The sequence below is a fragment of the Cherax quadricarinatus genome, chromosome 89 (genome assembly GCF_038502225.1).
Source record: "Cherax quadricarinatus isolate ZL_2023a chromosome 89, ASM3850222v1, whole genome shotgun sequence".
Lineage (NCBI taxonomy): Eukaryota > Metazoa > Arthropoda > Malacostraca > Decapoda > Parastacidae > Cherax > Cherax quadricarinatus.
The window spans coordinates 15,298,110-15,310,667 of NC_091380.1; the positions used below are offsets into that span (position 1 = coordinate 15,298,110).

Here is a 12,558-nt window from a genome sequence, read left to right on the forward strand (position 1 = left end):
TTGCATCCTGGGTGTTAGTGTGCTGGTATCGGTTGCATCTTAAGTGTTAGTGGACTGCTCTTGGTCACATCATGGGTGATAGTCGACTGGTGTTGGTCACATCCTGAGTGTTAGTTGACTGGTGTGGGCCACATCCTGGGTGGTAGTGGACCAGTATGGGTTGCATCCTGGGTGTTATTGGACTGGCATCGGTCGCACCTTCGGTGTTAATGGACTGGTGTGGCCGCATCCTGGATATCGATGGACTGGTGTAGGTAGCATCCTGAGTGTTAGTGGACTGGTGTCGGCCGCATCCTGGGTGTTAGCTGACTGATGTCGGTCGCATCCTGGGTGTTAGTCGACTGGTGTGGGTCGCATCCTGGGTGGTAGTCGACTGTTGTGGGTCACACCCTGGGTGTTAGTGGACTGCTGTAGGTCATATTCTCTGTTTGACTGGTGTGGGTTGAATCCTGGGTGGTAGTCAACTGGTGTGGGTTGCAACCTGGGTGTTAGTGGACTGGTGTGGTTTGCTTTAGGGGTGTTAGTGGACTGTTGTGCTTCGCATCCTGGGTGTTAGTGGACTGGTGTGAATCACTTCCTGGATGTTATTGGACTGGTGAGGGTCACATCCTGAGTGTTAATTGACTGGTGTGGTCACATCCTGGGCATTAGTGGACTAGTATGGGTCCCATCCTGGGTGTTTGTGGAATAGTGTGGGTCACATCTTTGGTGTTAGTGGGCTAGTGTGGGTTGCATCCTGGATGTTAGTGGACTGGTGTGGGTTGCATCCTGGGTGTTAGTGTGCTGGTATCGGTTGCATCTTAGGTGTTAGTGGACTGCTCTTGGTCACATCCTGGGTGATAGTCGACTGGTGTGGGTCACATCCTGGGTGTTGACTGGTGTGGGTCATATCCTGGGTGTTAGTTGACTGCTGTGGGGTGCATCCTGGGTGTTAGTGGACTGCTGTGGGTCACATCCTCTGTTAGTGGACTGGTCGGGGTCACATCCTGGGTGTTAGTGGACATGTGTGATTCGCATCCTGGGTGTTAGTTGACTGGTGTGGGTTTCATCCTGGGTGTTAGTTGACTGGTGTGAGTCATATCCTGGGTATTATTTCACTGGTGTGGGTCACATACTGGGTGTTAGTCGACTGGTGTAGGCCGCATTCTGCGTGTTAGTGGACTGGCATAGGTCACGTCTTGGGTTTTAGTGGACTGGTGTGGTTGCATCCTGGGTGTTAATGGATTGGTGTGGGTTGCATCCTGGGTGTTTGTGGACTGCTGTGGGTCGCATCACCTGACTGTGGGTCAGGTAGGTGGTGATGACTGCCGATATGACGTTTTCCATGGCATAGTTCTAGTTGCTCAGACAACTTAGGTTCCAAGTAGGAAAATCAGATCAAAGAAAAATGATCCTAAATGGATGAACAATAGATTAAAACATCTCATTGGTCATATACAGGCAAATCAAAAGAGGAGAGGGACAGTTAAGAAATCAATATACAGTAGACCCTCGCCTAACTATATTAATCCGTTCCTGAAAGCTCATCGTTTCCCGAATTAATTTTCCCCATAAGAAATAATGGAAATCAAATTAATCTGTTCCTGACACCCCAAAGTATGAAAAAAAAAATTTACCACATGAAATATACATTTTGATACTCCCAAAGAGAAGAAGACATGCACAATTACCACTCTACTAAATAAAGAATGCATGACACTTACCTTTATTGAAGATCTGGTGATGATTGATGGGATGGGAGGAAGGGAGATGGTGGAAGTTGTTATAGTTTGGAAGGGGAATCCCCTTCCATGAGGACTGGAGGTAGCAAGTCCATTTCCTGGGTTACTTCCCTTCTTCTTCTAATGCCACTAGAACCAGCTTGAGTCACTGGACCTCTGTTGCACAACAAATCTGTCCATAGAGCTCTGTACCTCAGATTCCTTTAAGATTTTCCTAAAATGAGAAAAAAACATTGTCATTGTAATAGTTACCAGCACGGCTTGCAATAGCTGTGTTAGGGTGATTTTCACCCATAAAGGTTTGCAATTCAACCCACTTTGCACACGTTTCCTTAATCTTTGATGTAGGCACAATGGATTCCACAGCTGGCATAGGTTTCTCAGGGTTAGCCCCAATCCCTTCAAAATCTTTCTCAATTTCCATTTTAATTCTCACCCTTTTTACCACAGGGTTGGCACTAGAAGATTTCTTGGGGCCCATGGTGACTTATTTTGCAGTTACAAGCACTAAAAACACTGGGATAAGGTGAAATGTACTGAATGTATGCATAGATGCTACCGCACTGGCTGGCTTGTAAACACTGGCCACACGTGAACAGGTCCCGGATGAATCACGTTGGGCAAGTTTTTTATCGTTAGGCGGGGCAAAATTTTGACGCTCAAATGCCTCGTTAGGCGGATTTAACGTTATGCGATGCGTTCGTTAGGCGAGGGTTATTCAATTATGAAGAGAAATAAAAAAGGGAATAAGAAAAGCAAAAAGAGATTATGAGGTTAAAGTTACAAGAGAATCAAAGATTAACCCAAAAGGATTCTTTCAGGTATACAGAGGTAAGGTCAGGGACAAGATAGGCCCACTCAAAAGTTACTCGGGTCAGCTTATGGACAGTGATAAGGAAATGTGTAGAATTTTTAACACATACTTCCTCTCAGTTTTTACACAGGAAGATACTAGGGATATTCCAGAAATAATAAATTATGTAGAACAGGATGATGATAACCTATCCACGATTAGGGTCACAAGTGACATGGTCCTTAGGCCATGTCACCAAACAAATGCACAGGCCCAGAAGAACTGTATGCAAGGGCTTTAAAGGAATGTAAAGAGGAGCTTAGCAAACCTTTGGCTAATCTTTTCAACATATCACTACAAACTGGCATGGTGCCAGATGAGTGCAAAATGGCAAATGTGATTCCCATTTTCAAAGCAGGTGACAGATCCATAGCGTCGAACTATAGACCAATATGCCTAAGCTCAATAGTGGGAAAATTTATGGAATCAATAATTGCCAAGGCAGTTTATAGCCATCTTGAAAAGCATAAATTAAAAAAAAAATCTCAGCTTGGTTTTACAAAGGGGCATTCCTGCCTTAAGAATTTATTAACTATTTTCACTATGGTATCTGAGGAGGTTACTCATGGTAATAAATATGATATTGTATTAATACATAGCATTAGAAATCTGCCTTATGAAGAAAGATTGAAGACTCTTAAGTTACATTCACTTGTTAGACGAAGAATGAGGGGAGACCTGATCGAAGTGTATAAGTGGAAGATAGGTATTAATAAAGGGGATATTAATAAGGTCTTGAGGATGTCTCTCCAAGAGAGAACCCACAGTAATGGATTTAAATTAGATAAGTTTAGATTTAGAAAAGACATAGGAAAGTATTGGTTTGGAAATAGGGTAGTTGATGAGTGGAACAGTCTACCTAGTTGGGTTATTGAGGCTGGGACTTTGGGTAGTTTCAAATTTAGGTTGGATAAGTACATGTGTGGGAGGGGTTGGATTTGAGTGGGACTTTCACATCAGAGCTTATTTCTTGGGTGGCATTGAAAATTGGGTTGGGCAAATGTTTTGTTAGTGGGATGAATTGTAAAGGATCTGCCTAGTATGGGCCAACAGGCTTCCTGCAGTGTTCCTCCTTTCTTATGTTCTTATGTTCTTATATGGACTTCAGTAAGGCTTTTGACAGGGTCCCACATCAGAGACTATTGAGTAAATTAAGGGACATGGAATAGGAGAAATTTTTTCTTGGATAGAGTCATGGTTAACAAACAGGCAGCAGGGAGTTTGCATCAATTGGGAGAAGTCAGTGTGGGGAAGTGTCACAAGCGGTGTTCCACAGGGGTCAGTGTTGGGCCCCATGTTGTTCACAATCTATATAAACGACATAGATGAGGGCATAAAGAGTGACATAATCAAGTTTGCTAATGACACCAAAATAGGCCATCGAATTCATCCTGACGAGGACATTAGAGCACTCCAGGAAGATTTGAATAGACTGATGCAGTGGTCAGAGAAGTGGCAGTTGCAGTTTAATATAGACATATGTAAAGTTCTAAACATTGGACAGGAAAATAACCATGCCACTTATAAACTAAATAATATAGATCTTAATACAACTGACTGTGAAAAGGATTTGGGATTTCTGGTTAGCAGTAATCTGAAACCAAGACAACAGTGCATAAGTGTTTGCAATAAAGCTAACAGAATCCTCAGCTTCATATTAACATATATAAATCATAGGAGTCCTCAGGTTATTCTTCAACTGTATATATCCTTGGTTACTCCTCATTTAGAGTGTGCTGCACAGTTTTGGTCACCATATTACAGAATGGATATAAATGCTCTGGAAAACATATGAAAGACAATGACAGAGTTGTTCCCTTGTATCAGATATCTTCCCTAATGAGGATAGACTGAGGCCCTGAATCTGCACTCTCTAGAAAGGGGGAGAATTAGGGGTTTATATGATGGAGGTGTATGAATGGAAGACAGGAATAAATAAAGGGGAAGCAAATAGCATGCTGAAAACATGTAGCCTAGATAGTACTCACAGCAATGGTTTTAAGTTGGAAAAACTCAGATTCACGAAGGATGTAGGAAAGCACTGGTTTGCTAATATAGTTGTAGATGAGTGGAGGAAACTCCCAAGTTTTGCCATACAAGCTATGACGTTGTGTAGTTTTAAAATAGGTTAGATAGATACATGAGTGTGTGTGGGTAGGTGTGAGTTAGCGCGGATTAGCTTGTGCTACTAGGTCTGGTGCAGTGTTCCTTCCTTAACTGAAAGTGACTTGACCTGACTAGGTTGGGGCTTTGGAGACTTGGAGTTTCCTCGCATGGGCCAGTGGGCCTGCTGCAGTGTTCATTCTTTATGTTCTTGTGTTAGTGGACTGGTGTGGGTTGCATCCTGGGTGTTAGTTGACTGGTGTTGGTCACTTCCTGGTTGTTAGTGGACTGCTGTGGGTCGCATCCTGGGTGTTAGTTGACTGGTGTGGGTCACATCATGGGTATTAGTGGACTGGTGTGTGTTGCATCCTGGGTATTAGTTGACTGGTGTGGCTCGCATCCTGTGTGTTAGTTGACTGGTGTGGGCTGCATCCTGGGTGTTAGTTGACTGGTGTGTGTTGCATCCTGGGTATTAGTGGACTGGTGTGGGTCACATCCTGGATGTTAGTCGACTGGTGTGGATCGCATCCTGGGTGTTAGATGACTGGTGTGGGTTGCATCCTAGGTGTTATTGGACTGCTGTGGGTCACATCCTGGGTGTTAGTGAACTAGTGTGGGTCACATTCTGGGTGTTAGTGGACTTGTGAGGGTTGCATCATGGGTGTTAGTCTACTGGTGTGGGTCACATCCTGAGTGTTAGTGGGCTAGAGTGGGTTGCATCCTAGGTGTTAGTGGGCTATTGTGGGTTCCATCCTAGGTGTTAGTGGACTGCTGTGGGTCGCGACCTGGGTGGTAATCTCCTTCTGTGGGTCACATCCTGGGTGTTTGCGGACTGTTGTGGGATGCATCATTGGTGTTCTTGGACTTGTGTGGGTCACATCCTGAGTGTTAGGGCACTGGTGTGGTCACATCCTGGGTATTAGTGGGCGGGTGTGGTCACATCCTGGGTATTAGTGGAATTATGTGGGTTGCATCCTGGGTGTTAGGGCACTGTTGTGGGTCACATCCTGAGTGTTAGTGGGCTGGAGTGGGTTGCATCCTGGGTGTTAGTGGACTTGTGTGAGTCATATCCTGGGTGTTAGTTGCCTGGTGTAGGTTACATCCTGGGTGTTAGTGAACTGCTGTGGGTCACATCCTCTGTGTTAGTGGACTGGTATGGGTCAGATCCTTGGCATTAGTCTACTGGTGTGGGTCACACCCTGGGTGTTAGTTGACTGATGTGGGTTGCATCCTGGGTGTTAGTTGACTGGTGAGGGTTGCATCCTGGGTGTTAGTGGACTGGTGTGTGTCACATCCTGGGTGTTAGTGGATTGCTGTGGGTCACATCCTCTGTGTTAGTGGGCTGGTGTGGGTCACATCTTGGGTTTTATTGGACTTGTGTGGTTGCATCCTCGGCATCAGTTGACTCATGCAGGTTGCATTGTGGGTGTTAGTGGACTGGTGTGTGTCATCCTGGGTATTACAGGACTGGTGTGGATTGCATCCTGGGTGTTAGTTGACTAGTGTGGCTCACATCCTGGGTGTTAGTTGACTGATGTGGGCTGCATCCTGGGTGTTAGTGGACTGGTGTGGGTCAGATCCTGGGTGTTAGTCTACTGGTGTGGGTCGCATCCTGGGTGTTAGTTGACTGGTGTGGGTTACATCCTGGGTGTTAGTTGACTGGTGTGGATTGCATCCTGGGTGTTAGTGGACTGGTGTGGGTCACATCCTGGGTGTTAGTCGACTGGTGTGGGTCACATCCTGCATGTTAGTTGACTGGTGTGGGTCACATCTTGGGTTTTAGTGGACTGGTGTGGATTGCATCCTGGGTGTTAGTGGACTGGTGTGGGTCACATCCTGGGTGTTAGTCGACTGGTGTGGGTCGCATCCTGCATGTTAGTAGACTGGTGTGGGTCGCATCTTGGGTTTTAGTGGACTGGTGTGGATTGCATCCTGGGCATCAGTTGACTGGTGTGGGTTGCATCGTGGGTGTTAGTGGACTGGTGTGTCACATCCTGGTTATTAGAGGACTGGTGTGTATTGCATCCTTGGTGTTAGTTGACCAGTGTGGCTTGCATCCTGGGTGTTAGTTAACTGGTGTGGGACCTCACCTGGGTGTTAGTTGACTGGTGTGGGTTACATCCTGGGTGTTAGTGGATTGCTGTGGGTTGCATCCTGGGTGTTAGTGAACTGGTGAGGGTCACATCCTGGGTGTTAGTGGACTAGTGTGGGTCACATCATGGGTGTTAGTCTTCTGGTGTGGGTTGCATCCTGGGTGTTAGTGGACTGTTGTGGGTCATATCCTGGGTGTTAGTGGACTGATGTGGGTCATATCCTAGGTGTTAGTGCACTGTTGTGGTCGTATCTTGGGTATTAGTGGACTGGTGTGGGTTCCATCCTGGGTGTTAGTGGACTGGTGTGGGTCATGTCCTGGGTGTTAGTGGACTGGTGTGGGTCATGTCCTGGGTGTTAGTGGGCTAGAGTGAGTTGCATCCTAGGTGTTAGTGGGCTTTTTGGGTTGCATCCTGTGTGGTAGTCAACTGGTGTGGGTTGCATCCTGGGTGTTGACTGGTGTGGGTCGCAACTTGAGTGTTAGTGGACTTTTGTGAGTCGCATCCTGGGTGTTAGTGGATTTGTGTGAGTCGCATCCTGGATGGTAGTCGCCTGGTGTGAGTTACATCATGGGTGCTAGTGGACTGCTGTGGGTCACATCCTGGGTGTTAGTGGACTGGTGTAGGTCACATCCTGCATGTTAGTGGACTGCTGTGGGTTGCGTTTTGTGTTTTAGTGGACTGGTGTCGTCGCATCCTAGGTGTTATTAGATTGGTGCGAATCGCATCCTGGGTGTTAGTTGACTGCTGTTGGTTGCATCCTGGTTGTTAGTGGACTGCTGTGGGTCGCATCACCTGACTGTGGGTCAGGTAGGTGGTGATGACTGCCAATATGATGTTTTCCAGGGCATAGTTCCTGCTGCTCAGACAGCTTACTTTCTGAATAGGGAAATAAGATCAAAGAAAAATGATCCTAAATGGATGAACAATAGTCTAAAACTTCTCATTGGTCAAAAGAGAGGCATATACAGGCAAATCAAAAGAGGAGAGAGACAATTAAGAAATCAATATATTCAGTTAAAAAGAGAAATAAAAAAGGGAATAAGAAAAGCAAAAAGAGATTATGAGGTTAAAGTTCCAAGAGAATCAAAGATTAACCCAAAAGGATTATTTCAGGCATCCAGAAGTAAGATCAGGGACAAGATAGGCCCACTCAAAAGTTACTCGATTCAGCTCACAGACAGTGATACCGAAATGTGTAGATTTTAAACCCATACTTCATCTCAGTTCTCACACAGGAAGATACTAGCAGTATTCCAGAAATAATAAATTATGTAGAACAGGATGATGATAACCTATGCACGATTAGGGTCACAAGTGACATGGTCCTTAGGCAAATAGATAAATTAAAACCTAACAAATGCCCAGGTCCTGATGAACTGTATGCAAGGGTTTTATAGGAATGTAAAGAGGAGCTTAGCAATCCTTTGGCTAATCTTTTCAACATATCACTACAAACTGGCATAGTGCCATATAAGTGGAAAATGGCAAATGTGATACCCATTTTCAAAGCAGGTGACAGGTCCTTAGCTTCGAACTATGGACCAATACGCCTCACTTCGATAGGGGGAATATTTATAGAATCAATAATTGCTGAGGCAGTTCGTAGCCATCTTGAAAAGCATAAATTAATCAACAAATCTCAGCATGGTTTTACAAAGGGGCATTCCTGCCGTAAGAATTTATTAACTATTTTTGCTAAAGTATCTGAGGAGGTAGCTCATGGTAATAAATATTATATTGTGTATATGGACTTCAGTAAGGCTTTTGACAGGGTCCCACATTAGAGACTATTGAGGAAAATTAAGGGTCATGGAATAGGAGAATTTTTTTCTTGGATAGAGGCATGGTTAACAAATAGGCAGCAGGGAGTTTGCATAAATTGGGAGAAGTCAGTGTGGGGAAGTGTCACTAGCGGTGTTCCACAGGGGTCAGTGTTGGGCCCCCTGTTGTTCACAATCTATGTAAACGACATAGATGAGGGCATAAAGAGCGACATAAGGAAGCTTGCCGATTATAGCAAAATAGGCTGTCGAATTCATCCTGACGAGGACATTAGAGCACTCCAGGATGATTTGAAAAGACTGATGCAGTGGTCGGAGAAGTGGCAGATGCAGTTTAATATAGACAAATGCAAAGTTCTAAACATTGGACAGGAAAATAACCATGCCAATTATAAACTAAATAATATAGATCTTAATACAATGAAGAAGATTTGGGATTTCTGGTTAGCAGTAATCTGAAACCAAGACAACAGTGCATAAGTGTTCGCAATAAAGCTAATAGAATCCTCGGCTTCATATTAAGATATATAAATAATAGGAATCCTCAGGTTATTCTTCAACTCTACATATCCTTGGTTAGGCCTCATTTAGATTATGCTGCACAGTTTTGGTCACCGTATTACAGAATGGATATAAATGCTCTGGAAAATGTACAAAAGACTAAGACAAAGTTGATCCCATGTATCAGAAATCTTCCCTATGAGGATAGACTGAGGGCCCTGAATTTGCACTCTCTAGAAAGGCATAGAATTAGGGGGGGATATGATTGAGGTGTATGAATGGAAGACAGGAATAAATAAAGGGGAAGCAAATAACATGCTGAAAATATTTAGCTCAGACAGGACTCACAGCAGTGGTTTTAAGTTGGAAAAATTCAGATTCAGGAAGGATATAGGAAAGCACTAGTTTGGTAATAGAGTTGTGGATGAGTGGAACAAACTCCCAAGTACAGTTATAGAATCTAAAACATTGTGTAGTTTTAAAAATAGGTTAGATAACTACAGGAGTGGGTGTGGGTGGGTGTGAGTTGGAGCTGATTAGCTTGTGCTACTAGGTCTGGTGCTGTGTTCCTCCCTTAATTGAATGTGACTTGACTTGACTAGCTTCGGACATTGGCTTAAGTGGGTAGGACACTTCGACCTGTCTTGCATGGGCCAGAAGGCCTGTTGCAGTGTTCCTTCTTTCTTAAGTCATTGATGTCAGCTATGGTCTGTATACCGTGTACATGTACTTTTAGTAAAAAATTATATTATATTATTATTATTATTATTATTATTATTATTATTATCATTATGAAACAATTATAAATATTTATAATAATAATAATAATAATAATAATAATAATAATAATAATAATAATAATAATAATAGGTAGTAATAAAATTTATAATGTAATATTTTTATAAATGTGAGATAATTATAAATAATTATTTATAATAAGTAATACTACTACTAATAATAATGACAAAACTAATTATAATAATATAAAAATAAAGTAATATTATAATGATAATTATAGTAATGTTAATAATAATAACAGATGTAGAGTGATGATGTTTGTTTGTGTAGGTGAGCGAGGTGTTGGAGGCGCTGGATCACTCCTCCACTCTGGTATTTCTTGACCTGGCCTGGCCTGGATCACTGCCCCAGCCTGGATCACTGCCCCAGCCTGGATCACTGCCCCAGCCTGGATCACTCGCCAGGTGTGGATTACTGCCCTGGCATGGATCACTGGCCTGGCTTGGATCACTGGCATGGCTTGTATTACTGGACTGGCTTGGATCACTGGACTGGCTTGGATCACTGGCCTGGCTTGTATTACTGGCCTGGCTTGGATCACTGGCCCTGCCTGCATTACTGGCCCAGCCTGGATTACTGGCCCAGCCTGGATCACTGGCCCAGCCTAGATCACTGACCCAGCCTGGATCACTGGCCCAGCCTGGATCACTGGCCCAGCCTGGATCACTGGCCCAGCCTGGATCACTGGCCCAGCCTGGATCACTGGCCCAGCCTGGGTCACTGGCCCAGCCTGGGTCACTGGCCCAGCCTGGATCACTGGCCCAGCCTGGATCACTGGCCCAGCCTGAATCACTAGCCCAGCCTGGAACACTGGCCCAGCCTGGATCACTGCCCCAGCCTGGATCACTGGCCCAGCCTGGATCACTGGCTGGATCAAACAGACTCCACATCCAGCTGAGTGGTAACACTACACTGACCAGACAGTTTGTGTTGTTGTGTACTGGACAACACTCAGGCTCCTCCTACCTCAACACTAAACTGTTGGAGGTGGAGAACAAGGGTCAACCAGGGGAGTGTGTGTATGGTGGAGACTACCAGTATAATAATGGTGATGGAGGAGCAGCACTGTTGTCTCACCAGGATGATCACCAGTACCAGGAGTCAGTCAGTGCTGGTGATGTGGGGTCACCATGGAGGCTGGGGAGTCACCAGAGTGCCCAGTTCTATATCACCACCAGGGACCTCACAGATGGTCGCTACTACAATGTCTTTGGTAAAGTTGTGAAGGGTCTGGATGTGGTGAGAGCAGCAGTCAACCACAGTGACATTACTGAGGTGACTGTGGTGGACTGTGGTGTTGTGTTGACACTCTAGTTCACTGTACCATCACTACTGTGTCACCATCACTACTGTGGTGTTGTGTTGACACTCTAGTTCACTGTACCATCACTACTGTGTCACCATCACTACTGTGGTGTTGTGTTGACACACTAGTTCACTGTACCATCACTACTGTGTCACCATCACTACTGTGGTGTTGTTTTGACACTCTAGTTCACTGTACCATCACTACTGTGTCACCTGTGGTGTTGTGTTGACACTCTAGTTCACTGTCACCATCACCACTGTGGTGTTGGTGACACTCTAGTTCACTGTACCATCACTACTGTGTCACCATCACTACTGTGGTGTTGTGTTGACACTCTAGTTCACTGTACCATCACTACTGTGGTGTTGTGTTGGCACTCTAGTTCACTGTTCCATCACTACTGTGTCACCATCACTACTGTGGTGTTGTGTTGACACTCTAGTTCACTGTACCATCACTACTGTGTCACCATCACTACTGTGGTCTTGTGTTGACACTCTAGTTCACTGTACCATCACTACTGTGTCACCATCACTACTGTGGAATTGTGTTGACACTCTAGTTCACTGTACCATCACTACTGTGGTGTTGTGTTGACACTCTACTTCGCTGTACCATCACTACTGTGTCACCATCACTACTGTGGTGTTGTGTTGACACTCTAGTTCACTGTACCATCACTGCTGTGGTGTTGTGTTGACACTCTAGTTCACTGTACCATCACTACTGTAGTATTGTGTTGACACTCTAGTTCATTTTACCATCACTACTGTGTCACCATCACTACTGTGGTGTTTTGTTGACACTCTAATTCACTGTTCCATCACTACTGTGTCACCATCACTACTGTGGTATTGTGTTTACACTGTAGTTCACTGTACCATCACTACTGGGGAGTTGTGTTGATGCTAGTTCACTGTATCATCGCTACTGTGTCACCATCACTACAGTGGTGGTGTGTTGACATTCTAGTTCACTGTACCACCACTACTGTGTCACCATCACTAATGTGGTATTGGGTTGACACTCCCAGTACCAACAATACCACCAGTCCGATAACATTCTTCTTTGCAAATATACAGGGTCTAAAGCCAGCAACAAACAACAAAATACCTTTCATCCGTGGACTGCTTGCAGAGGCAAAGGCAATGTTCGTGGCTTTCACTGAGACCCACATAAAGGATCACTTGGACAACGAAATATGGATCCCAGGTTACAACCTATACAGATGTGACAGAGTGAACAGGCAAAAGGGGGAGGGGGGTTGGCCTGTACATTGCAGAGTCACTTGTTTGCACAGAACTGCTAAATGCCTCAAATGATGTAGTGGAAGTTTTAGCAGTAAAGGTCGAGAACCAAAACCTAGTCATTGTGGTAGTCTACAAGCCTCCGGATGCAA

General features: G+C 44.6%; 1 protein-coding gene across 3 annotated transcripts in view; it reads left to right on the forward strand.

Moving 5' to 3' along the window:
* Positions 1 to 11,366, forward strand: part of LOC128697316 (centromere-associated protein E-like) — a 570,758-nt gene extending 559,392 nt beyond the window's left edge. For all 3 annotated transcript variants that reach the window (XM_070104215.1, XM_070104216.1, XM_070104217.1), the window contains one exon: positions 10,121 to 11,366. In XM_070104215.1, coding sequence (XP_069960316.1) covers positions 10,121 to 11,164 — 1,044 coding nt within the window. In that variant the 3' untranslated portion in view covers positions 11,165 to 11,366. The remainder of the gene's footprint in view (positions 1 to 10,120) is intronic.
* The last annotated feature ends 1,192 nt before the right edge of the window (positions 11,367 to 12,558 follow it).